The sequence below is a fragment of the Haematobia irritans genome, chromosome 1 (genome assembly GCF_050003625.1).
Source record: "Haematobia irritans isolate KBUSLIRL chromosome 1, ASM5000362v1, whole genome shotgun sequence".
Classification (NCBI taxonomy): Eukaryota; Metazoa; Arthropoda; class Insecta; order Diptera; family Muscidae; genus Haematobia; species Haematobia irritans.
Window position 1 is genome coordinate 126,930,095 of NC_134397.1, and position 25,907 is coordinate 126,956,001.

General features: G+C 36.1%; 2 protein-coding genes across 2 annotated transcripts; both read right to left on the reverse strand.

Moving 5' to 3' along the window:
• Positions 1 to 1,971: 1,971 nt before the first annotated feature.
• Positions 1,972 to 2,496, reverse strand: LOC142231480 (uncharacterized). The gene has a single exon (XM_075302092.1). The coding sequence runs from the start codon at positions 2,494 to 2,496 to the stop codon at positions 1,972 to 1,974; it is 525 nt and encodes a 174-aa protein (XP_075158207.1).
• Positions 2,497 to 2,539: 43 nt separating this feature from the next.
• LOC142231490 (uncharacterized) lies at positions 2,540 to 6,817 on the reverse strand. Its single transcript, XM_075302100.1, has 2 exons — positions 6,628 to 6,817; positions 2,540 to 6,540 (listed from the first exon to the last, which is right to left on the reverse strand). Exons 1-2 carry the CDS (start codon positions 6,815 to 6,817, stop codon positions 2,540 to 2,542), a joined length of 4,191 nt encoding a protein of 1,396 aa, XP_075158215.1.
• Positions 6,818 to 25,907: the final 19,090 nt, after the last annotated feature.

The following is a 25,907-nucleotide window of genomic DNA, read 5'->3' on the forward strand; positions in this document are numbered from 1 at the left end:
TTTCATATAAAAATTTCAATTTTTTTTAGGTTTTGGGTGGATTTTTAAATTTTTTGGGGTTGGTCACGAATTAAAGTCCTTTTCGCTCTAGGACGCATATTTAAGGAGATATGGGCAAAAGAAGTTTTTCATATAAAAATTTAAATTTTTTTAGGTTTTGGGTGGATTTTTCAATTTTTTGGGTGTGGTCACGAATTAAAGTCGTTTTCGCTCTAGGACGCACATTTAAGGAGATATGGGCAAAAGAAGTTTTTCATATAAAAATTTCAATTTTTTTAGGTTTTGGGTGGATTTTTCAATTTTTTGAGGCTGGTCACGAATTAAAGTCCTTTTCGCTCTAGGACGCATATTTCGCTCTAGGACGCATATATGGGCAAAAGAAGTTTTTCATATAAAAATTTAAATTTTTTTAGGTTTTGGGTGGATTTTTCAATTTTTTGGGGGTGGTCACGAATTAAAGCCCTTTTCGCTCTAGGACGCATATTTAAGGAGATATGGGCAAAAGAAGTTTTTCATATAAAAATTTTAATTTTTTTAGGTTTTGGGTGGATTTTTCAATTTTTTGGGGGTGGTCACGAATTAAAGTCCTTTTCGCTCTAGGTTAGGTTAAAGTGGCAGCCCGATTAAGATTCAGGCTCACTTAGACTATTCAGTCCATTGTGATACCACATTAACTAAAAGTACCTATTACATATGGGCACTTCTAGTTTTAACCGCTGAACCTTCTTGATTATTTTTCTTTGTTGAACCAACCAGATTGTTCCAAAAACATTAGCAGACTGCTTAAGTTAACGTTTTCCAGATCCGCCAGTAATCTGAAGCTATATGCTCCTAAAAGTTGCTTGCGCTTTACACAAAATGCAGGACACTCACACAAGAGGTGTGTTCAATAATTCCCCAAGAAAAACAAAGTAAAAAAAATTAATGATCAGAAAAGAAAGAAAAAAAACGATATCAGAAAATCACAAAAACGCTGTAAGTAGAAGAGAGGGTTTTTATTAATTTCTAGTTCAGTTGAATGTCTTACAAGATGTTATCTGTTCGGCTGTCCAAATGGAATGACCGAGGCAATAAACTTTTTGTAGCAGCGGAGCGTTTAACAAATTTAAAAGAGCTTATTGTGTACAGCTATTTTATGATTTAGTACTCTTTTTTGTTGTAATACAAGTGTATGTATGATAACATTGAGCATGCATTAAATAGAGAGAGTGATAAAGAGAGAGTAATTTGACTAAATAATCAAACAAAAATGAGAGAGTTCAAATTGATATGCATTGAGTAAATAATATGATTTAAATTAAGAAAAAATATGCCCAAATATGGTAATGACAAATATAGAATAGATAAAATTTCTTAGCACTAAATTACAGTGATACCTCAAACTAATATAACTTTCAGTATAAATATTGTAAAAAATATTTTGCATTGTAATGTCAGTATATTAGACTGGTGATGACCATAACTGGAAAGAATTTCGATGATTATGGTTGGATTTTCCAACATTGTCCCCCCCGAAGAACTCTTGTTTTTAAGAAATTGTTAGAAGGACGGCCTATCGGTGGGAGTGTTTTTAGTTTAGTCCGCAGACTTGGCTGTGCTCCGGCTCACAACAAGACAGGAAGGCTCCATCCTTCAGTTGTTGTTCTTCTATAGGGGTTTCAATCGCAGCTTCAGTATTTTCGTCAGTTGAATCTGTAGGGAGAAAACATATTTTAGTAATAGGCCTTTTTATTACTTTATTTTTACACCATATCGATACAACTCGAACGTGGCCGTCGGGTCCAGGATGAACTTCTTGGATACGGCCCAATAACCATTGGGCAGGTCCACACCTTTCGTCTGCTATAATAACAAGATCTCCAATTTTGGCATCCTTCTTTTCTGTGAGCCATTTCGGTCGAGCCTGTAGGCGATTTATATACTCCCTATACCACCTCTTCCAAAAATGTTGTTTTAACATTTCAATCTTCTTCAACGAGATAAACGATTTATATTCCGGTCAAGTAATGATTCCTCAGGAATACATGTACTGGGCTCACCGATAAGAAAATGAGCGGGTGTAAGGGCATTTATATCAGATGGGTCAGAAGATAAAGGGCAAAGAGGGCGTGAATTGAGGCAGCTCTCTATTTCACAAAGAAGTGTCGAAAATTCTTCATAACTTAGCAATCTATCTCCTGTTATGCGTTTCAGGTGATATTTTACAGATTTAACCCCGGCTTCCCAAAGCCCGCCGAAGTTTGGGGATGCTGGGGGAATAAAATGCCAATCTGTGCCAAAGGCCGACAAGTTTTGGCGAATATCGTCAGGCAAAGAATTTTCACTTCTGTGAATCATGGCCCTCAACTCTTTAGAAGCACCGACAAAATTTGTGCCGCAGTCAGAGTAAATATCGGTACAAGAACCTCTTCGTGACACAAATCGTCGAAATGCCGCCAAAAATGAATTGGTTGTCATGTCCGATACGGCTTCCAAATGTAGCGCCTTAGTAACCATACAAATAAATAAACATATATAGCCCTTTGTGGTTACAGAAGATTTAGATTATTGTGGAGTTCTTCATATATATAGGTCCGGCGTAATCAACACCAGAATGTTTAAATGGTCGTGTCATATTTGTACGTACAGCTGGAAGATTGCCCGTTATTTGACGAGAAGTTCTGGCCGTGTATCTGAAGCATCGAATACAATTGCTAATAATCCTTTTAGCTAATTGATTCCCAGAAATTACCCAATATTTCCTATTTACGTACGACATTGTAAGTGTAATACCACCATGTAAAGTTCTCTCATGGGCATCCCTAATAATCAATTTTGACAATGGGTTGGACTTCGCAAGTAGAATTGGATGCTTTACGTCATAAGGCAACTCACTATTTTGCAAGCGTCCCCCAACACGTATTATACCCGTACCATCAATAAAAGGGAGCAGTCTAAGTAGCGGTTTATGCTTAACCTCGCTCTTGTTTACCAGAAGCTTAATTTCCTGAGAGAAGTCTATGTTTTGAGTTACTCTAATCAAAGTCAAAAGAGCTTCTCTGAGGCAAGCGTGTTGAAGCATCCCCGTTTTCCGTTTAGTGACATTCCTACAATTATGAACAAATCTCAAACAATAAGCAGTAATACGGAGTAGTCTTCTTAAATCAGAATACCGTGATAATAAGACAGGGTATTCAACGTCAGATATGAGATGGCATTGAATATCGGGGTACTTAGATTCCTCATCAGTCTCAAGATTCGGTAAGGTCTCGGGCCAATAACGCGAAGGCAATTTCAAAAAATTGGGACCGTACCACCAGCTGAAATTCTCGACCAAATCAGATGGATGCATACCTCTAGAAGCGCAATCTGCGGGGTTAAGAGCAGACGGAACATATCGCCATTGTGAAGGATCACTCAGCCGTTGGATTTCAGCCACCCTATTGGCGACATAAACACTCCACCGTGTAGGCGGTTTTCGTAGCCAACTTAGGACTGTAAAACTGTCACTCCAAAAATGAACGTCCTGAATACTAGTGTCCGAAAATGAACCTTTTACTTTATGGAGCAGCTTGGCAGCAAGAACTGCCGCGCACAGCTCCAATCTTGGTATGGAGACAGTTTTTATGGGGGTCACTTTCGACTTGGCCTGTAGTAGGTTAACGAAAACATTATCCAATGTCACTACTCTCACATATACGGCAGCCGCATAAGCTATAGTCGACGCATCAGAGAAACAATGGAGCTCCAATTTAGAGTGTGGTGAAAAATGTAACCATCTAGGGATTTTCAATTCAGAAAAAGAGGGGAGAGCTGATCGATATTTTATCCAATCATGTTCAATGAAGGGTGGAACTGGGTCATCCCATCCTACTCCATTCTCCCAAAGTTTCTTAAATAAAGATTTTGCGATAACCGTAGAGGGTGTTAGCCAACCCAAAGGGTCATAGAGACGGGCTGTGTCGGATAAAATCGAACGTTTCGATACGGGATGTGGATCACTAAGACATACCCTGAACGAAAACGTATCAGTTCTTATATTCCATTGGACACCTAATGTCTTAACAACATTATCCTGATCGAAATTCAAAGTAACTGAAGTTTCCCTAAACTCTTCTGGGATTTCCCTTAACAACTCAGGACAATTGGTGATCCACTTCCTCAAATTAAATCCGCCTTCCCTTAAAAGAGCAGACAAATTCTTGTACATAGAGATGACACCATTAACAGAGTCTGATCCAGACAGTATGTCATCAACATATGAATCGGTCGTCAAAATGCTCGATTCGTGCGGAAAATAATTCTCATAATCTTGCGCAAGCTTTCGCAAAATCCTAATTGCCAAATAAGGTGCGGAAGTCGTCCCATAAGTGACGGTGGTCAATTGATATACTGAAATATCCTCATTGGGGTTTGCCCGCCATAAAATTTGCTGAAAGGGTCTATGTTCCTGGCACACATTAATCTGGCGGAACATCTTCTCGATGTCCGCGCTAAATGCAAATCTATGCTTTCTCCATCTAGTTATGACCATGGGAAGATCGTTCTGTAAGGCGGGCCCAGGGGCAAGCTCCTCGTTAAGACTCTTATGACCCTTAATATGGCTGCTGCCATCAAACACCACCCTAAGTTTGGTGGTTGTACTATCCTCCTTAAAAATTCCATGATGTGGTAGGAAATAAGAATTTCCAGAAACGCTTGGAGTGTAATACCCTATTCGAGACATATGGCCCAACATTTCGTATTCACGAATAAATTGCCGGTACGCCTTAGCGTACAACGGTCGCCTCAGGAAAGATTTTTCCAACTGATTATAGCGACTTAGAGCTCCAATAAGGTTATTATGCATTACTGGAAGGGGTTTCTCGTTGAGAATATTTCTAAAGGGCAAATGTACACAGTATCTACCGTCCGGCGATCGTGTGGTAGTTCTGAGAAAAAAATCTTCGCAAGCCTCCTCCTCATCAGTTAATTGCCTTGAAGAGATTATTTCTTCCTGTTCCCAAAAGGCTCTTAATATCCCTTCCAAATTAGTATTGTGGAAGTGAATTACGTTCGGAGAAACCGACACTGGAGACCCAGAGAAAACCCACCCGAAATGGGTATTCTGAAAAAATAATTCGTCATGTATAAACGATTCCGTAGGAATTTGAATCGTAGAACAAACGTCGGATCCCAGAATGATATCTATGGGATCCGATTTATAATAATACGGATCTGCTAAGGCATCTATACAAATGCCAGGGAAACTGATCCTTCTTGAAGTGTTCGGTCTATATGAAGAAACGTTTCTGAGCACGAATGCTGTGCATGTCAGTACCGGTTTCAGCTTTGTAGACCATAAATCGATTTCGACTGAATATTTAGAAATATTTTCATTTCCATCGCCCACCCCAACCACCTTGCAAAATGAACGTTTCCTCTTCACCCCTAATAGCTGAACAGCCGACTCAGATACTAAACTACCCTGAGACCCAGGGTCCAGTAAAGCCCTCATAGGGTATCTGCCATGGCAGGTTTCCACAAATAATCGAATAGTGTACAAAAACACATCATGAAGAACACCGGCTGCATGAGAGGTGATGTGGGTTTCATCACTTTCATTCCTATTTTGAATCGAAGGGGTATCGTCACTGTGCAAGACAGTATGATGTGGTAAATTACATGTTCCACATCGGTATAGAGAGGGACATTTATCGTGGTGATGCCCGAGAGACAAACAGTTGCGGCAAATATTTCTATTCCTCAGAAAATCATTCTTCATATTCAGCGATAATGCAAGAAACTGATAACATTTAGATAAGTAATGATTTTTCAAGCAATAGCAACAAGAAACAGAACGAGGAGCAGTAAACTTAGCAGCATTAAAAGACCTACCCTTACCCTTAGCCGACTTAATCCTACCCGAATTAGAGCTATCATCTTCCAACGATTCAAGGGTGCGAAAAGTTCTCTCAAGAAAAGAAAACATTTCATCCCTGCTCGGAAGTTCCGTGGAGGACCTTAACGAATGTTCCCAATCCCGCCTAGTTTGGAAATCAAGTTTCTGGCATATGACATAAATCAAAACAGGATCCCATGTCCCTGTATCAATACCCAAGTTCTTAAGCGATGACAAGCACTCATGGGTAGTGTCCAGTAAAGCCTTAATACTACCAAATGAACCGTCGCTCCTTGGAACGTTGAATAATCTTGACGTGAGCGAACACACAATCATTCGTCTGTTATGATACCGTGACTCAAGAATAGTCCAAGCGGTATCGTAGTTCGCCTCAGTAACGGAAAGTGTCCTGATAAGTCCGGCGGCCTCACCAGAGAGAGTCCCCTTGAGGTAGAAAAACTTTTGAATTTTCGAAAGAGAAAAATTGTTGTGGACCAATGACAAATATATATCCCTGAAGGGGAACCACTCCATGTAATCCCCGGAAAAATTCGGTAGAGAAATCTTAGGTAGCTTTGCTTCCATTGAACAAGAAGTATCCGCATGGCCATGGCTGACAGCGAAGGTACTGCTAAATGGAGAACCGGTCGTGTTGGAAGGCATGGAGTCAACAATAGCACCTTTAATTTAAAAATATTGATCGGAAAACACATAAAAACACTTGTCCACAACGTGTGGTACGTCAGCCTCGCTCACATCAGAATCACGGATAGATTTCATAATCTCATCGTGCTGATATTTAAATTGCTGATACATATCGTCCAGCTCTTGTACCAAAGTAGACAAATATCCCCGAGACTTGGCACTGTTATCCCTGTCCAAAAACCTAGCATACATCTCCTTCACCCTTTCCATTATATCACGTTGACTCGCAATAGTCTCGTGTAGAGCGCTCATAATGGTAATTGAATTGTTATTCTCCAACACGTGAAAATACCTTAAAAAAAAACCTCGCTATATCCACTTCAAAAAAAAATATCGAAAATTAATTCCACGAAAATAACTCACTAATTTGGGAACAAGGTTCCCGGGTTTCGGCACCAAACGGAATGTTCAATAATTCCCCAAGAAAAACAAAGTAAAAAAAATTAATGATCAGAAAAGAAAGAAAAAAAACGATATCAGAAAATCACAAAAACGCTGTAAGTAGAAGAGAGGGTTTTTATTAATTTCTAGTTCAGTTGAATGTCTTACAAGATGTTATCTGTTCGGCTGTCCAAATGGAATGACCGAGGCAATAAACTTTTTGTAGCAGCGGAGCGTTTAACAAATTTAAAAGAGCTTATTGTGTACAGCTATTTTATGATTTAGTACTCTTTTTTGTTGTAATACAAGTGTATGTATGATAACATTGAGCATGCATTAAATAGAGAGAGTGATAAAGAGAGAGTAATTTGACTAAATAATCAAACAAAAATGAGAGAGTTCAAATTGATATGCATTGAGTAAATAATATGATTTCAATTAAGAAAAAATATGCCCAAATATGGTAATGACAAATATAGAATAGATAAAATTTCTTAGCACTAAATTACAGTGATACCTCAAACTAATATAACTTTCAGTATAAATATTGTAAAAAATATTTTGCATTGTAATGTCAGTATATTAGACTGGTGATGACCATAACTGGAAAGAATTTCGATGATTATGGTTGGATTTTCCAACAGGTGTTTAATTGATTCTTTTTCCTCCGCATCATGACAGCTCATACAATAGTCATTATACTTCGCGCCAAAAGTTTTTGCAAAATCTCCTATCAGGCAGCGACCCGTTATAGCAGATATCAGGAGTGATATCTGACGTCTCGAGAACATTAGCATATCTAGTGTGCGGTTTAAGTTGAAATGGGGCCATATTTGCTTGGTGTCGTTACAACCCTTGCAATTCTCCCATCGAACATTTGCCATCATAACAGCCTTCTCACGCAGCATGAGCTTGCAGTTAGCTAGGGGCATACCAACAAATTCAAGTTCCCCTGGAATATGTAAGGTAGTCCCTAGCCTTGCCAACTCATCGGCTTCGCAGTTCCCCGGTATGTTCCTATGGCCAGGCACCCATATTAGGTGAATATTGTACTGCTCAGCCATCTCATTGAGAGATTTGCGGCAATCGATGGCCGTTTTCGAGTTGAGGAACACAGAGTCGAAGGATTTTATTGCAGGTTGACTGTCTGAGTATATATTAATGCCCACATTTTTTGGAACATTACTTCTCAGCCAATTCGCCACCTCTCTTATTGCTAATATTTCAGCCTGAAAAACACTACAGTGATTAGGTAATCTTTTCGCTATTTGAAGTTCCAATTCATTAGAATATACTCCGAAACCCACTTGTCCATTCAATTTGGAGCTATCAGTGTAGAAATCAATATATTCTTTATTCCCCGGGGTCTGTGTGCACCACGCCTCACTGTTGGGGATTAGAGTCTCAAACTTTTTGTCGAAAAGTGGACTCGCCAAAGTGTAATCCACTACGTTAGGCACATCTGACATTGTTTTGAGGACAGAACTGTGACCGTAACCTTTTTCCGACCACAGCGATAGTTCGCGCAACCGCACAGCCGTTGTTGCAGCTGACTGTTTGGCCAAAATGTCTAAAGGCAATTGATGCAGCATGACATTAAGGGAATTTGTTCCTGTCTTGCTGAATGCGCCTGAAATACACAAACACGCCATACGCTGAACTTTATCTAAACCAGTCGGTTTCTGAAGTGCCGGCCACCAGACTACAACACCATATAGCATTATAGGTCTAACCACTGCCGTGTATAGCCAATGCACAATTTTTGGTTTTAGTCCCCACTTTTTTCCTATTGCCTTTTTGCACGAGTACAAAGCTACAGTTGCCTTCCTCGCCCTTTCTTCAATATTAAGCTTAAAGTTCAGCTTCCTGTCCAAAATAACGCCAAGGTATTTTGCACAATCACCAAAGGGAATTTCAATACCCCCTAAGGAAATAGGCCTAACCGTGGGAGTTTTGCGATCTTTGCAGTACATGACTAATTCTGTCTTTGCGGGATTTACCCCAAGACCATTGTCTTTCGCCCATTTTTCAGTCATCCGGAGGGCCCTCTGAATAATATCTCTGATTGTGGATGGGAATTTTCCCCTGACTGCCAGAGCTACATCATCTGCGTATGCCACCACTTTTATCCTTTCTTTTTCTAGAGTAACCAGAAGGCTATTTATAGCAACATTCCAAAGAAGAGGTGATAGAACTCCTCCTTGGGGAGTGCCTCTGTTCACATACTTTTGTATGTTTGCTTGTCCCAGTGTGGCTGAAATACGTCTCTTCATTAGCAGTTCGTCTAACAGCCTGAGTATACATGGATCAACATTCAGAGTTGTCAGTCCATTTAATATCGAGCTCGGATGGACATTATTGAACGCCCCTTCGATGTCTAGAAACGCCACGATTGTGTATTCTTTGACAGATAGTGAGCTTTCAATAAAGCTGACTAGTTCATGTAGCGCGGTCTCAGTAGACCTGCCCTTCGAGTATGCATGCTGTCGTTTCGAGAACAAACTTGAATCGATGCTAGTTCTAAGATAAATATCTATCATCCTCTCCAGAGTCTTAAGTAGGAATGAGGCTAAGCTGATTGGTCGGAAATCCTTCGCCCTCGAGTGAGAGGCTTTTCCCGCTTTAGGTATGAAGACGACTTTTGTTTCCCTCCACTTTCCTGGGATATATGATAAGTTGATACATCCTTTATATATCACCGACAACCAGGGGATAATTTTGTCAGTTACAGCTTGTAACTCCGCCGGAGTAATTCCATCAGGTCCAGGGGATTTGAATGGTCCAAAGCTATTTAGCGCCCATCTTATTCTAGTTTCCGATACAATTTCCTCGACAGGAAACGACCGATGAGCAACTGTGGCACCGCCAGTACATGGTTCAACCGTCTGATTTCCAGGAAAATGTGTGTCCAATAGTACCTCCAGCGTCTCCTCACTGGACGTTGTCCAATTGCCCTCCGATGTTTTAATGAAACCTGGAGCGGAGTTGGTGGATGCTAGAACCTTCCGTAGTCTGGAAGCCTCGGACGTATTCTCAATACTGCTGCAGTAAGCATTCCAAGAGTTATGCTGAGCCTTTCTCAGTTCTCGCTTGTATCCTCTCAGAATCTTCTTGTAAGCGTCCCAGTCCTCAGAAGCTCTGGTGGACTTTGCCTTGTTAAAGAGCTTCCTGCAGGATTTCCTCATATTACTTAATTCCGTAGACCACCATGGTGGTCGATGTTTCCCCCTTGGCTTTCCTCTAGGGCATGCAGCTTTCAGTGAGATGTTGAAGGCCTTAGTAATCCGCTCCACTGCGTATTCGATATCTTGCACATTTCTCATATTTGTCTCTGGTATTTCCGGTATCATCATATTGAACGATTCCCTATACCTATTCCAGTCAGCTTTCCTTGTATTTGGCGGAAATATGGTCTTGGTGGTATGAACATCAAATTTGAAACTGATGTAGCGATGATCTGAGAAGCTGTGTTCACTTAAAACATGCCACTCAGATATCATTTCATTCAGTTCTTGCGAGGCCAAGGTGATGTCCAAAACCTCTTGCCTGTTTTTAGTGACAAAGGTTGGGACATCTCCCTTGTTGCAAACTACCAGATTAGTACGCAAAATAAACTCTATTAGCGACTCTCCCCTTGCATTAGTATCACTACTTCCCCATATACTATGATGTGCATTCGCATCGCATCCCATAATGAGTTTCGTCTTTGTTTTCCGTGACTCCTCCACTAAGGTCTTAACGGCATATGGAGGCATCTCCCTGTCATGTCCCATGTAGACCGAAGATACCCAATATTTGCATTTGGCTATTTCTAAACTGGCAACGACAGTGTCTGTATTGCACATTGAAGGAAGCAGAAACAAGTTGAGCTCGTTTTTAGCAATTATACAGGCTCGATTTACATCATTACCACTATACTGCAATAGTTTGAACCCCGGAGTACTTAATTCACATATTTTGTTTTTATAAACATATGGTTCTTGAATAAGAACTATATCTATGTCCCCTTTCATCAGGAGAACTTTTAAGGCAGCACATGCAGCCTTACAATGATGAAGATTTATCTGGAGGATCCGTAGGACCATCGAGATTTTCAACAACCGTCACATCAGCCGCTTCAATCGAGTAATCAAGAATGTCCTCTTCAGAGATATCGGTGACTCTCGCAATAACCATAGGTTCAACATTGGTGAGTTCTGAGGCAGTAGAAGCCTCCTCACGCATACGGTATCTATCCATGTCTTCAAATGTCTTGGTATCCCCCTCGACTTCGCAAGAGGATCCGCTTACTTCTGATTCAGACAGAGGCTTGTCCATTTCTGAATCCTTTAGCTGATCGTTTTTATACACCTTCATTTGGATATAATGAAAGCCATAACATACACGGCCCTGGGACTTTGCTAGATGTGGCAAAGACTGAGTGTTCAATATAAACACTGCATGCCGTCTTGGCCCATCCACTTCATCCAAACGGCCAACCTTCCAATCAGCTGTTGGAAGATCTGGATTGCATTGTTTCAGTCTATTTAAAATAGATTCAGGGTCAGGAGGGTTTGCAGGTATCCACGCATGTGCTCTTGGTCTAGCCGGTATGTCTTTCTTCTCGACTAACTCTAGAGCAGCTCCTTCCCAAACTTCACCAATTAGTATCAGAGCAGCTTTAAAACATTCTATAGACCTCTGGTCCTCAAATGCGACTAGCTTAAATCGTCCTTGATACCAACCAACCTCTTGGTGTCGAGGATCTGGGCCGGGAAACTTTTCCAGCACCTGTGAGTAGACGCCAGACAAAGCATTCTCAATTTCCCCCCATTTTTGCTTTCGAACCATACCGTCCAATGCTCCTTTATTAATGATAGCCATCACAAGGCTGTCTTTAGCAACTGAGGCAAACGATCGTTGATCCCTTTTGGAGGATGGCAGCCCATCCGGTGATCGTTCCCTTTTTCCAGCCTCAAGAATTCCTTGAGCCCATTTTAAGGAATCGCTTTGTTTAGCCGACAACGTGCTTGGGTCGACTGATCCTAATTTCTTTAGGATAAACAAAGCATTTCTGCGTTCTTTGAATCTCTTTCGTGAGGAATTACCTCCTTTTGATGCCGTTACCTTGGAAAAGGTCCGACTTGTCAAATTGTCGCCACCTGTCGACCCGTCTACAGGTCGACTAATTGGGCCTAACTCTTGGTCATTGCCCAAATCTATAACTCCAGTCGATACTCGTCCACTGGGCCCTGAAGTTAGCAACCCAGTGGATGTCTTTGAATTTCTCTGCATGGTGGCCTAATATCCCACCACACTTGAAATTCGTAGTAGGTACTTATTACGATGATTTTATCCGCTATTAAAAAACACGTCCGTTCCGTTCGACGGTTGAAATAGGACGCTCTAGGACGCAAAAGAAGTTTTTCATATAAAAATTTCAATTTTTTTAGGTTTTGGGTGGATTTTTAAATTTTTTAGGGGTGGTCACGAATTAAAGTCCTTTTCGCTCTAGGACGCATATTTAAGGAGATATGGGCAAAAGAAGTTTTTCATATAAAAATTTAAATTTTTTTAGGTTTTGGGTGTATTTTGCAATTTTTTGGGTGTGGTCACGAATTAAAGTCCTTTTCGCTCTAGGACGCTTAGTTTAGGAGATATGGGCAAAAGAAGTTTTTCATATAAAAATTTAATTTTTTTTAGGTTTTGGGTGGATTTTGCAATTTTTTGGGGGTGGTCACCAATTAAAGTCCTTTTCGCTCTAGGACGCATATTTAAGGAGATATGGGCAAAAGAAGTTTTTCATATAAAAATTTCAATTTTTTAGGTTTTGGGTGGATTTTTCAATTTTTTGAGGGTGGTCACAAATTAAAGTCCTTTTCGCTCTAGGACGCATATTTAAGGAGATATGGGCAAGAGAAGTTTTTCATATAAAAATTTTAATTTTTTTAGGTTTTGGGTGGATCTTTCAATTTTTTGAGGCTGGTCACGAATTAAAGTCCTTTTCGCTCTAGGACGCATATTTAAGGAGATATGGGCAAAAGAAGTTTTTCATATAAAAATATTAATTTTTTTAGGTTTTGGGTGGATTTTTAAACTTTTGAGGGTGGTCACGAATTAACGTCCTTTTCGCTCTAGGACGCACATTTAAGGAGATATGGGCAAAAGAAGTTTTTCATATAAAAATTTCAATTTTTTTAGGTTTTGGGTGGATTTTTCAATTTTTTGGGGGTGGTCACTAATTAAAGACCTTTTCGCTCTAGGACGCATATTTAAGGAGATATGGGCAAAAGAAGTTTTTCATATAAAAATTTCAATTTTTTTAGGTTTTGGGTGGATTTTTCAATTTTTTGAGGGTGGTCACAAATTAAAGTCCTTTTCGCTCTAGGACGCATATTTAAGGAGATATGGGCAAAAGAAGTTTTTCATATAAAAATTTAAATTTTTTTAGGTTTTGGGTGGATTTTTCAATTTTTTGAGGCTGGTCACGAATTAAAGTTCTTTTCGCTCTAGGACGCATATTTAAGGAGATACGGGCAAAAGAAGTTTTTCATATAAAAATTTCAATTTTTTTAGGTTTTGGGTGGATTTTTCAATTTTTGGGGGTGGTCACGAATTAAAGTCCTTTTCGCTCTAGGACGCATATTTAAGGAGATATGGGCAAAAGAAGTTTTTCATATAAAAATTTCAATTTTTTTTGGTTTTGGGTGGATTTTTCAATTTTTTTGGGGTAGTCACGAATTAATGTCCTTTTCGCTCTAGGACGCATATTTAAGGAGATATGGGCAAAAGAAGTTTTTCATATAAAAATTTCAATTTTTTTAGTTTTTGGGTGGATTTTCAATTTTTTGGGGGTGGTCACGAATTAAAGTCCTTTTCGCTCTAGGACGCATATTTAAGGAGATATGGGCAAAAGAAGTTTTTCATATAAAAATTTCAATTTTTTTAGGTTTTGGGTGGATTTTTCAATTTTTGGGGGTGGTCACGATTTAAAGTCCTTTTCGCTCTAGGACGCATATTTAAGGAGATATGGGCAAAAGAAGTTTTTCATATAAAAATTTTAATTTTTTTAGGTTTTGGGTGGATTTTTCAATTTTTTGAGGGTGGTCACAAATTAAAGTCCTTTTCGCTCTAGGACGCATATTTAAGGAGATATGGGCAAAAGAAGTTTTTCATATAAAAATTTCAATTTTTTTAGGTTTTGGATGGATTTTTAAATTTTAAAAATTTAATTTTTTTTAGGTTTTGGGTGGATTTTTAAATTTTTTGGGGGTGGTCACGAATTAAAGCCCTTTTCGCTCTAGGATCATATTTAAGGAGATATGGGCAAAAGAAGTTTTTCATATAAAAATTTCACTTTTTTTAGGTTTTGGGTGGATTTTTCAATTTTTTGAGGGTGGTCACAAATTAAAGTCCTTTTCGCTCTAGGACGCATATTTAAGGAGATATGGGCAAAAGAAGTTTTTCATATAAAAATTTCAATTTTTTTAGGTTTTGGGTGGATTTTTCAATTTTTTGAGGCTGGTCACGAATTAAAGTTCTTTTCGCTCTAGGACGCATATTTAAGGAGATATGGGCAAAAGAAGTTTTTCATATAAAAATTTCAATTTTTTTAGGTTTTGGGTGGATTTTTCAATTTTTGGGGGTGGTCACGAATTAAAGTCCTTTTCGCTCTAGGACGCATATTTAAGGAGATATGGGCAAAAGAAGTTTTTCATATAAAAATTTCAATTTTTTTTGGTTTTGGGTGGATTTTTCAATTTTTTTGGGGTAGTCACGAATTAAAGTCCTTTTCGCTCTAGGACGCATATTTAAGGAGATATGGGCAAAAGAAGTTTTTCATATAAAAATTTCAATTTTTTTAGTTTTTGGGTGGATTTTTCAATTTTTGGGGGTGGTCACGAATTAAAGTCCTTTTCGTTCTAGGATGCATATTTAAGAAGATATGGGCAAAAGAAGTTTTTCATATAAAAATTTCAATTTTTTTAGGTTTTGGGTGGATTTTTCAATTTTTTGAGGGTGGTCACGAATTAAAGTCCTTTTCGCTCTAGGACGCATATTTAAGGAGATATGGGCAAAATAAGTTTTTCATATAAAAATTTCAATTTTTTTAGGTTTTGGGTGGATTTTTCAATTTTTTGAGGCTGGTCACGAATTAAAGTCCTTTTCGCTCTAGGACGCATATTTAAGGAGATATGGGCAAAAGAAGTTTTTCATATAAAAATTTCAATTTTTTTAGGTTTTGGGTGGATTTTTCAATTTTTGAGGGTGGTCCCGAATTAAAGTCCTTTTCGCTCTAGGACGCATATTTAAGGAGATATGGGCAAAAGAAGTTTTTCATATAAAAATTTCATTTTTTTTTTTGGTTTTGGGTGGATTTTTCAATTTTTTGGGTGTAGTCACGAATTAAAGTCCTTTTCGCTCTAGGACGCATATTTAAGGAGATATGAGCAAAAGAAGTTTTTCATATAAAAATTTCAATTTTTTAGGTTTTGGGTGGATTTTTCAATTTTTTAGGGGTGGTCACAAATTAAAGTCCTTTTCGATCTAGGACGCATATTTAAGGAGATATGGGCAAAAGAAGTTTTTCATATAAAAATTTTAATTTTTTTAGGTTTTGGGTGGATCTTTCAATTTTTTGAGGCTGGTCACGAATTAAAGTCCTTTTCGCTCTAGGACGCATATTTAAGGAGATATGGGCAAAAGAAGTTTTTCATATAAAAATTTTAATTTTTTTAGGTTTTGGGTGGATTTTAAAATTTTTGAGGGTGGTCACGAATTAAAGTCCTTTTCGCTCTAGGACGCACATTTAAGGAGATATGGGCAAAAGAAGTTTTTCATATAAAAATTTCAATTTTTTTAGGTTTTGGGTGGATTTTTCAATTTTTTGGGGGTGGTCACTAATTAAAGTCCTTTTCGCTCTAGGACGCATATTTAAGGAGATATGGGCAAAAGAAGTTTTTCATATAAAAATTTCAATTTTTTTAGGTTTTGGATGGATTTTTAAATTTTTTGGGGGTGGTCACGAATTAAAGTCCTTTTCGCTCTAGGACGCATATTTAAGGAGATATGGGCAAAAGAAGGTTTTCATATAAAAATTTAAATTTTTTTAGGTTTTGGGTGGATTTTTCAATTTTTTGGGTGTGGTCACAAATTAAAGTCCTTTTCGATCTAGGACGCATATTTAAGGAGATATGGGCAAAAGAAGTTTTTCATATAAAAATTTTAATTTTTTTAGGTTTTGGGTGGATCTTTCAATTTTTTGAGGCTGGTCACGAATTAAAGTCCTTTTCGCTCTAGGACGCATATTTAAGGAGATATGGGCAAAAGAAGTTTTTCATATAAAAATTTTAATTTTTTTAGGTTTTGGGTGGATTTTAAAATTTTTGAGGGTGGTCACGAATTAAAGTCCTTTTCGCTCTAGGACGCACATTTAAGGAGATATGGGCAAAAGAAGTTTTTCATATAAAAATTTCAATTTTTTTAGGTTTTGGGTGGATTTTAAAATTTTTGAGGGTGGTCACGAATTAAAGTCCTTTTCGCTCTAGGACGCACATTTAAGGAGATATGGGCAAAAGAAGTTTTTCATATAAAAATTTCAATTTTTTTAGGTTTTGGGTGGATTTTTCAATTTTTTGGGGGTGGTCACTAATTAAAGTCCTTTTCGCTCTAGGACGCATATTTAAGGAGATATGGGCAAAAGAAGTTTTTCATATAAAAATTTCAATTTTTTTAGGTTTTGGATGGATTTTTAAATTTTTTGAGGCTGGTCACGAATTAAAGTCCTTTTCGCTCTAGGACGCATATTTAAGGAGATATGGGCAAAAGAAGTTTTTCATACAAAAATTTTAATTTTTTTAGGTTTTGGGTGGATTTTTAAATTTTTGAGGGTGGTCACGAATTAAAGTCCTTTTCGCTCTAGGACGCACATTTAAGGAGATATGGGCAAAAGAAGTTTTTCATATAAAAATTTCAATTTTTTTTAGGTTTTGGGTGGATTTTTAAATTTTTTGGGGTTGGTCACGAATTAAAGTCCTTTTCGCTCTAGGACGCATATTTAAGGAGATATGGGCAAAAGAAGTTTTTCATATAAAAATTTAAATTTTTTTAGGTTTTGGGTGGATTTTTCAATTTTTTGGGTGTGGTCACGAATTAAAGTCCTTTTCGCTCTAGGACGCACATTTAAGGAGATATGGGCAAAAGAAGTTTTTCATATAAAAATTTCAATTTTTTTAGGTTTTGGGTGGATTTTTCAATTTTTTGAGGCTGGTCACGAATTAAAGTCCTTTTCGCTCTAGGACGCATATTTCGCTCTAGGACGCATATATGGGCAAAAGAAGTTTTTCATATAAAAATTTAAATTTTTTTAGGTTTTGGGTGGATTTTTCAATTTTTTGGGGGTGGTCACGAATTAAAGTCCTTTTCGCTCTAGGACGCATATTTAAGGAGATATGGGCAAAAGAAGTTTTTCATATAAAAATTTTGTTTTTTTTAGGTTTTGGGTGGATTTTTCAATTTTTTGAGGCTGGTCACGAATTAAAGTCCTTTTCGCTCTAGGACGCATATTTAAGGAGATATGGGCAAAAGAAGTTTTTCATATAAAAATTTCAATTTTTTTAGGTTTTGGGTGGATTTTTAAATTTTTTGGGGGTGGTCACGAATTAAAGTCCTTTTCGCTCTAGGACGCATATTTAAGGAGATATGGGCAAAAGAAGTTTTTCATATAAAAATTTAAATTTTTTTAGGTTTTGGGTGGATTTTTCAATTTTTTGGGTGTGGTCACGAATTAAAGTCCTTTTCGCTCTAGGACGCTTAGTTTAGGAGATATGGGCAAAAGAAGTTTTTCATATAAAAATTTAATTTTTTTTAGGTTTTGGGTGGATTTTGCAATTTTTTGGGGGTGGTCACGAATTAAAGTCCTTTTCGCTCTAGGACGCATATTTAAGGAGATATGGGCAAAAGAAGTTTTTCAGATAAAAATTTCAATTTTTTTAGGTTTTGGGTGGATTTTTCAATTTTTTGAGGGTGGTCACAAATTAAAGTCCTTTTCGCTCTAGGACGCATATTTAAGGAGATATGGGCAAGAGAAGTTTTTCATATAAAAATTTCAATTTTTTTAGGTTTTGAGTGGATTTTTCATTTTTTTGGGGGTGGTCACGAATTAAAGTCCTTTTCGCTCTAGGACGCATATTTAAGGAGATATGGGCAAAAGAAGTTTTTCATATAAAAATTTCAATTTTTTTAGGTTTTGGGAGGATTTTTCAATTTTTTTAGGGTGGTCACGAATTAAAGTCCTTTTCGCTCTAGGACGCATATTTAAGGAGATATGGGCAAAAGAAGTTTTTCATATAAAAATTTTAATTTTTTTAGGTTTTGGGTGGATCTTTCAATTTTCTGAGGCTGGTCACGAATTAAAGTCCTTTTCGCTCTAGGACGCATATTTAATGAGATATGGGCAAAAGAAGTTTTTCATATAAAAATTTCAATTTTTTTAGGTTTTGGGTGGATTTTTAAATTTTTGAGGGTGGTCACGAATTAAAGTCCTTTTCGCTCTAGGACGCACATTTAAGGAGATATGGGCAAAAGAAGTTTTTCATATAAAAATTTCAATTTTTTTAGGTTTTGGGAGGATTTTTCAAGTTTTTGGGGGTGGTCACTAATTAAAGTCTTTTTCGCTCTAGGACGCATATTTAAGGAGATATGGGCAAAAGAAGTTTTTCATATAAAAATTTCAATTTTTTTAGGTTTTGGATGGATTTTTAAATTTTTTGGGGGTGGTCACGAATTAAAGTCCTTTTCGCTCTAGGACGCATATTTAAGGAGATATGGGCAAAAGAAGTTTTTCATATAAAAATTTAAATTTTTTTAGGTTTTGGGTGGATTTTTCAATTTTTTTGGGTGTGGTCACGAATTAAAGTCCTTTTCGCTCTAGGACGCTTAGTTTAGGAGATATGGGCAAAAGAAGTTTTTCATATAAAAATTTCAATTTTTTTAGGTTTTGGATGGATTTTTAAATTTTTTGGGGGTGGTCACGAATTAAAGTCCTTTTCGCTCTAGGACGCATATTTAAGGAGATATGGGCAAAAGAAGTTTTTCATATAAAAATTTTAATTTTTTTAGGTTTTGGGTGGATTTTTCCATTTTTTGAGGCTGGTCACGAATTAAAGTCCTTTTCGCTCTAGGACGCATATTTAAGGAGATATGGGCAAAAGAAGTTTTTCATATAAAAATTTTAATTTTTTTAGGTTTTGGGTGGATTTTTAAATTTTTGAGGGTGGTCACGAATTAAAGTCCTTTTCGCTCTAGGACGCACATTTAAGGAGATATGGGCAAAAGAAGTTTTTCATATAAAAATTTCAATTTTTTTAGGTTTTGGGTGGATTTTTCAATTTTTTGGGGGTGGTCACGAATTAAAGTCCTTTTCGCTCTAGGACGCTTAGTTTAGGAGATATGGGCAAAAGAAGTTTTTCATATAAAAATTTCAATTTTTTTAGGTTTTGGATGGATTTTTAAATTTTTTGGGGGTGGTCACGAATTAAAGTCCTTTTCGCTCTAGGACGCATATTTAAGGAGATATGGGCAAAAGAAGTTTTTCATATAAAAATTTAAATTTTTTTAGGTTTTGGGTGGATTTTTCAATTTTTTGGGTGTGGTCACGAATTAAAGTCCTTTTCGCTCTAGGACGCTTAGTTTAGGAGATATGGGCAAAAGAAGTTTTTCATATAAAAATTTAATTTTTTTTAGGTTTTGGGTGGATTTTGCAATTTTTTGGGGGTGGTCACGAATTAAAGTCCTTTTCGCTCTAGGACGCATATTTAAGGAGATATGGGCAAAAGAAGTTTTTCATATAAAAATTTCAATTTTTTTAGGTTTTGGGTGGATTTTTCAATTTTTTGAGGGTGGTCACAAATTAAAGTCCTTTTCGCTCTAGGACGCATATTTAAGGAGATATGGGCAAGAGAAGTTTTTCATATAAAAATTTCAATTTTTTTAGGTTTTGAGTGGATTTTTCATTTTTTTGGGGGTGGTCACGAATTAAAGTCCTTTTCGCTCTAGGACGCATATTTAAGGAGATATGGGCAAAAGAAGTTTTTCATATAAAAATTTCAATTTTTTTAGGTTTTGGGAGGATTTTTCAATTTTTTTAGGGTGGTCACGAATTAAAGTCCTTTTCGCTCTAGGACGCATATTTAAGGAGATATGGGCAAAAGAAGTTTTTCATATAAAAATTTTAATTTTTTTAGGTTTTGGGTGGATCTTTCAATTTTCTGAGGCTGGTCACGAATTAAAGTCCTTTTCGCTCTAGGACGCATATTTAAGGAGATATGGGCAAAAGAAGTTTTTCATATAAAAATTTTAATTTTTTTAGGTTTTGGGTGGATTTTTAAATTTTTGAGGGTGGTCACGAATTAAAGTCCTTTTCGCTCTAGGACGCACATTTAAGGAGATATGGGCAAAAGAAGTTCTTCATATAAAAATTTCAATTTTTTTAGGTTTTGGGTGGATTTTTCAATTTTTTGGGGGTGGTCACTAATTAAAGTCCTTTTCGCTCTAGGACGCTTAGTTTAGGAGATATGGGCAAAAGAAGTTTTTCATATAAAAATTTAATTTTTTTTAGGTTTTGGGTGGATTTTGCAATTTTTTGGGGGTGGTCACGAATTAAAGTCCTTTTCGCTCTAGGACGCATATTTAAGGAGATATGGGCAAAAGAAGTTTTTCATATAAAAATTTCAATTTTTTTAGGTTTTGGGTGGATTTTTCAATTTTTTGAGGGTGGTCAAAAATTAAAGTCCTTTTCGCTCTAGGACGCATATTTAAGGAGATATGGGCAAGAGAAGTTTTTCATATAAAAATTTCAATTTTTTTAGGTTTTGAGTGGATTTTTCATTTTTTTGGGGGTGGTCACGAATTACAGTCCTTTTCGCTCTAGGACGCATATTTAAGGAGATATGGGCAAAAGAAGTTTTTCATATAAAAATTTCAATTTTTTTAGGTTTTGGATGGATTTTTCAATTTTTTTGGGTGTGGTCACGAATTAAAGTCCTTTTCGCTCTAGGACGCTTAGTTTAGGAGATATGGGCAAAAGAAGTTTTTCATATAAAAATTTAATTTTTTTTAGGTTTTGGGTGGATTTTGCAATTTTTTGGGGGTGGTCACGAATTAAAGTCCTTTTCGCTCTAGGACGCATATTTAAGGAGATATGGGCAAAAGAAGTTTTTCATATAAAAATTTCAATTTTTTTAAGTTTTGGGTGGATTTTTCAATTTTTTGAGGGTGGTCAAAAATTAAAGTCCTTTTCGCTCTAGGACGCATATTTAAGGAGATATGGGCAAGAGAAGTTTTTCATATAAAAATTTCAATTTTTTTAGGTTTTGAGTGGATTTTTCATTTTTTTGGGGGTGGTCACGAATTACAGTCCTTTTCGCTCTAGGACGCATATTTAAGGAGATATGGGCAAAAGAAGTTTTTCATATAAAAATTTCAATTTTTTTAGGTTTTGGGAGGATTTTTCAATTTTTTTAGGGTGGTCACGAATTAAAGTCCTTTTCGCTCTAGGACGCATATTTAAGGAGATATGGGCAAAAGAAGTTTTTCATATAAAAATTTTAATTTTTTTAGGTTTTGGTTGGATCTTTCAATTTTCTGAGGCTGGTCACGAATTAAAGTCCTTTTCGCTCTAGGACGCATATTTAAGGAGATATGGGCAAAAGAAGTTTTTCATATAAAAATTTTAATTTTTTTAGGTTTTGGGTGGATTTTTAAATTTTTGAGGGTGGTCACGAATTAAAGTCCTTTTCGCTCTAGGACGCACATTTAAGGAGATATGGGCAAAAGAAGTTTTTCATATAAAAATTTCAATTTTTTTAGGTTTTGGGTGGATTTTTCAATTTTTTGGGGGTGGTCACTAATTAAAGTCCTTTTCGCTCTAGGACGCATATTTAAGGAGATATGGGCAAAAGAAGTTTTTCATATAAAAATTTCAATTTTTTTAGGTTTTGGATGGATTTTTAAATTTTTTGGGGGTGGTCACGAATTAAAGTCCTTTTCGCTCTAGGACGCATATTTAAGGAGATATGGGCAAAAGAAGTTTTTCATATAAAAATTTAAATTTTTTTAGGTTTTGGGTGGATTTTTCAATTTTTTTGGGTGTGGTCACGAATTAAAGTCCTTTTCGCTCTAGGACGCTTAGTTTAGGAGATATGGGCAAAAGAAGTTTTTCATATAAAAATTTCAATTTTTTTAGGTTTTGGATGGATTTTTAAATTTTTTGGGGGTGGTCACGAATTAAAGTCCTTTTCGCTCTAGGACGCATATTTAAGGAGATATGGGCAAAAGAAGTTTTTCATATAAAAATTTTAATTTTTTTAGGTTTTGGGTGGATTTTTCCATTTTTTGAGGCTGGTCACGAATTAAAGTCCTTTTCGCTCTAGGACGCTTAGTTTAGGAGATATGGGCAAAAGAAGTTTTTCATATAAAAATTAAATTTTTTTAGGTTTTGGGTGGATTTTGCAATTTTTTGGGGGTGGTCACGAATTAAAGTCCTTTTCGCTCTAGGACGCATATTTAAGGAGATATGGGCAAAAGAAGTTTTTCATATAAAAATTTCAATTTTTTTAGGTTTTGGGTGGATTTTTCAATTTTTTGAGGGTGGTCAAAAATTAAAATCCTTTTCGCTCTAGGACGCATATTTAAGGAGATATGGGCAAGAGAAGTTTTTCATATAAAAATTTCAATTTTTTTAGGTTTTGAGTGGATTTTTCATTTTTTTGGGGGTGGTCACGAATTACAGTCCTTTTCGCTCTAGGACGCATATTTAAGGAGATATGGGCAAAATAAGTTTTTCATATAAAAATTTCAATTTTTTTTTTTTGGTTTTGGGTGGATTTTTCAATTTTTTGAGGGTGGTCACGAATTAAAGTCCTTTTCGCTCTAGGACGCATATTTAAGGAGATATGGGCAAAAGAAGTTTTTCATATAAAAATTTTAATTTTTTTAGGTTTTGGTTGGATCTTTCAATTTTTTGAGGCTGGTCACGAATTAAAGTCCTTTTCGCTCTAGGACGGATATTTAAGGAGATATGGGCAAAAGAAGTTTTTCATATAAAAATTTTAATTTTTTAGGTTTTGGGTGCATTTTTCAATTTTTTGGGGTGGTCACGAATTAAAGTCCTTTTCGCTCTAGGACGCACATTTAAGGAGATATGGGCAAAAGAAGTTTTTCATATAAAAATTTCAATTTTTTTAGGTTTTGGGTGGATTTTTCAATTTTTTGGGGGTGGTCACTAATTAAAGTCCTTTTCGCTCTAGGACGCATATTTAAGGAGATATGGGCAAAAGAAGTTTTTCATATAAAAATTTCAATTTTTTTAGGTTTTGGATGGATTTTTAAATTTTTTGGGGGTGGTCACGAATTAAAGTCCTTTTCGCTCTAGGACGCATATTTAAGGAGATATGGGCAAAAGAAGTTTTTCATATAAAAATTTAAATTTTTTTAGGTTTTGGGTGGATTTTTCAATTTTTTGGGTGTGGTCACGAATTAAAGTCCTTTTCGCTCTAGGACGCATAGTTTAGGAGATATGGGCAAAAGAAGTTTTTCATATAAAAATTTTAATTTTTTTAGGTTTTGGGTGGATCTTTCAATTTTTTGAGGCTGGTCACGAATTAAAGTCCTTTTCGCTCTAGGACGCACATTTAAGGAGATATGGGCAAAAGAAGTTTTTCATATAAAAATTTCAATTTTTTTAGGTTTTGGGTGGATTTTTCATTTTTTTGGGGGTGGTCACGAATTAAAGTCCTTTTCGCTCTAGGACGCATATTTAAGGAGATATGGGCAAAAGAAGTTTTTCATATAAAAATTTCAATTTTTTTAGGTTTTGGGAGGATTTTTCAATTTTTTGAGGGTGGTCACGAATTAAAGTCCTTTTCGCTCTAGGACGCATATTTAAGGAGATATGGGCAAAAGAAGTTTTTCATATAAAAATTTTAATTTTTTTAGGTTTTGGGTGGATCTTTCAATTTTTTGAGGCTGGTCACGAATTAAAGTCCTTTTCGCTCTAGGACGCATATTTAAGGAGATATGGGCAAAAGAAGTTTTTCATATAAAAATTTTAATTTTTTTAGGTTTTGGGTGGATTTTTAAATTTTTGAGGGTGGTCACGAATTAAAGTCCTTTTCGCTCTAGGACGCACATTTAAGGAGATATGGGCAAAAGAAGTTTTTCATATAAAAATTTCAATTTTTTTAGGTTTTGGGTGGATTTTTCAATTTTTTGGGGGTGGTCACTAATTAAAGTCCTTTTCGCTCTAGGACGCATATTTAAGGAGATATGGGCAAAAGAAGTTTTTCATATAAAAATTTCAATTTTTTTAGGTTTTGGATGGATTTTTAAATTTTTTTGGGGGTGGTCACGAATTAAAGTCCTTTTCGCTCTAGGACGCATATTTAAGGAGATATGGGCAAAAGAAGTTTTTCATATAAAAATTTTAATTTTTTTAGGTTTTGGGTGGATTTTTAAATTTTTGAGGGTGGTCACGAATTAAAGTCCTTTTCGCTCTAGGACGCACATTTAAGGAGATATGGGCAAAAGAAGTTTTTCATATAAAAATTTCAATTTTTTTAGGTTTTGGATGGATTTTTAAATTTTTTGGGGGTGGTCACGAATTAAAGTCCTTTTCGCTCTAGGACGCATATTTAAGGAGATATGGGCAAAAGAAGTTTTTCATATAAAAATTTAAATTTTTTTAGGTTTTGGGTGGATTTTTCAATTTTTTTGGGTGTGGTCACGAATTAAAGTCCTTTTCGCTCTAGGACGCTTAGTTTAGGAGATATGGGCAAAAGAAGTTTTTCATATAAAAATTTCAATTTTTTTAGGTTTTGGATGGATTTTTAAATTTTTTGGGGGTGGTCACGAATTAAAGTCCTTTTCGCTCTAGGACGCATATTTAAGGAGATATGGGCAAAAGAAGTTTTTCATATAAAAATTTTAATTTTTTTAGGTTTTGGGTGGATTTTTCCATTTTTTGAGGCTGGTCACGAATTAAAGTCCTTTTCGCTCTAGGACGCTTAGTTTAGGAGATATGGGCAAAAGAAGTTTTTCATATAAAAATTAAATTTTTTTAGGTTTTGGGTGGATTTTGCAATTTTTTGGGGGTGGTCACGAATTAAAGTCCTTTTCGCTCTAGGACGCATATTTAAGGAGATATGGGCAAAAGAAGTTTTTCATATAAAAATTTCAATTTTTTTAGGTTTTGGGTGGATTTTTCAATTTTTTGAGGGTGGTCAAAAATTAAAATCCTTTTCGCTCTAGGACGCATATTTAAGGAGATATGGGCAAGAGAAGTTTTTCATATAAAAATTTCAATTTTTTTAGGTTTTGAGTGGATTTTTCATTTTTTTGGGGGTGGTCACGAATTACAGTCCTTTTCGCTCTAGGACGCATATTTAAGGAGATATGGGCAAAATAAGTTTTTCATATAAAAATTTCAATTTTTTTTTTTTGGTTTTGGGTGGATTTTTCAATTTTTTGAGGGTGGTCACGAATTAAAGTCCTTTTCGCTCTAGGACGCATATTTAAGGAGATATGGGCAAAAGAAGTTTTTCATATAAAAATTTTAATTTTTTTAGGTTTTGGTTGGATCTTTCAATTTTTTGAGGCTGGTCACGAATTAAAGTCCTTTTCGCTCTAGGACGGATATTTAAGGAGATATGGGCAAAAGAAGTTTTTCATATAAAAATTTTAATTTTTTAGGTTTTGGGTGCATTTTTCAATTTTTTGGGGTGGTCACGAATTAAAGTCCTTTTCGCTCTAGGACGCACATTTAAGGAGATATGGGCAAAAGAAGTTTTTCATATAAAAATTTCAATTTTTTTAGGTTTTGGGTGGATTTTTCAATTTTTTGGGGGTGGTCACTAATTAAAGTCCTTTTCGCTCTAGGACGCATATTTAAGGAGATATGGGCAAAAGAAGTTTTTCATATAAAAAT

Coding starts and splice junctions, on each gene's coding strand:
- LOC142231480 (XM_075302092.1), bottom strand. CDS start 2,496: ATGGTTACTAAGGCGCTACATTTGGAAGCCGTATCGGACATGACAACC.
- LOC142231490 (XM_075302100.1), bottom strand. CDS start 6,817: ATGAGCGCTCTACACGAGACTATTGCGAGTCAACGTGATATAATGGAA. Junction 6,541..6,627: donor TGAGATTATGAAATCTATCC/GTGATTCTGATG, acceptor TTTAAATTAAAG/GTGCTATTGTTGACTCCATG.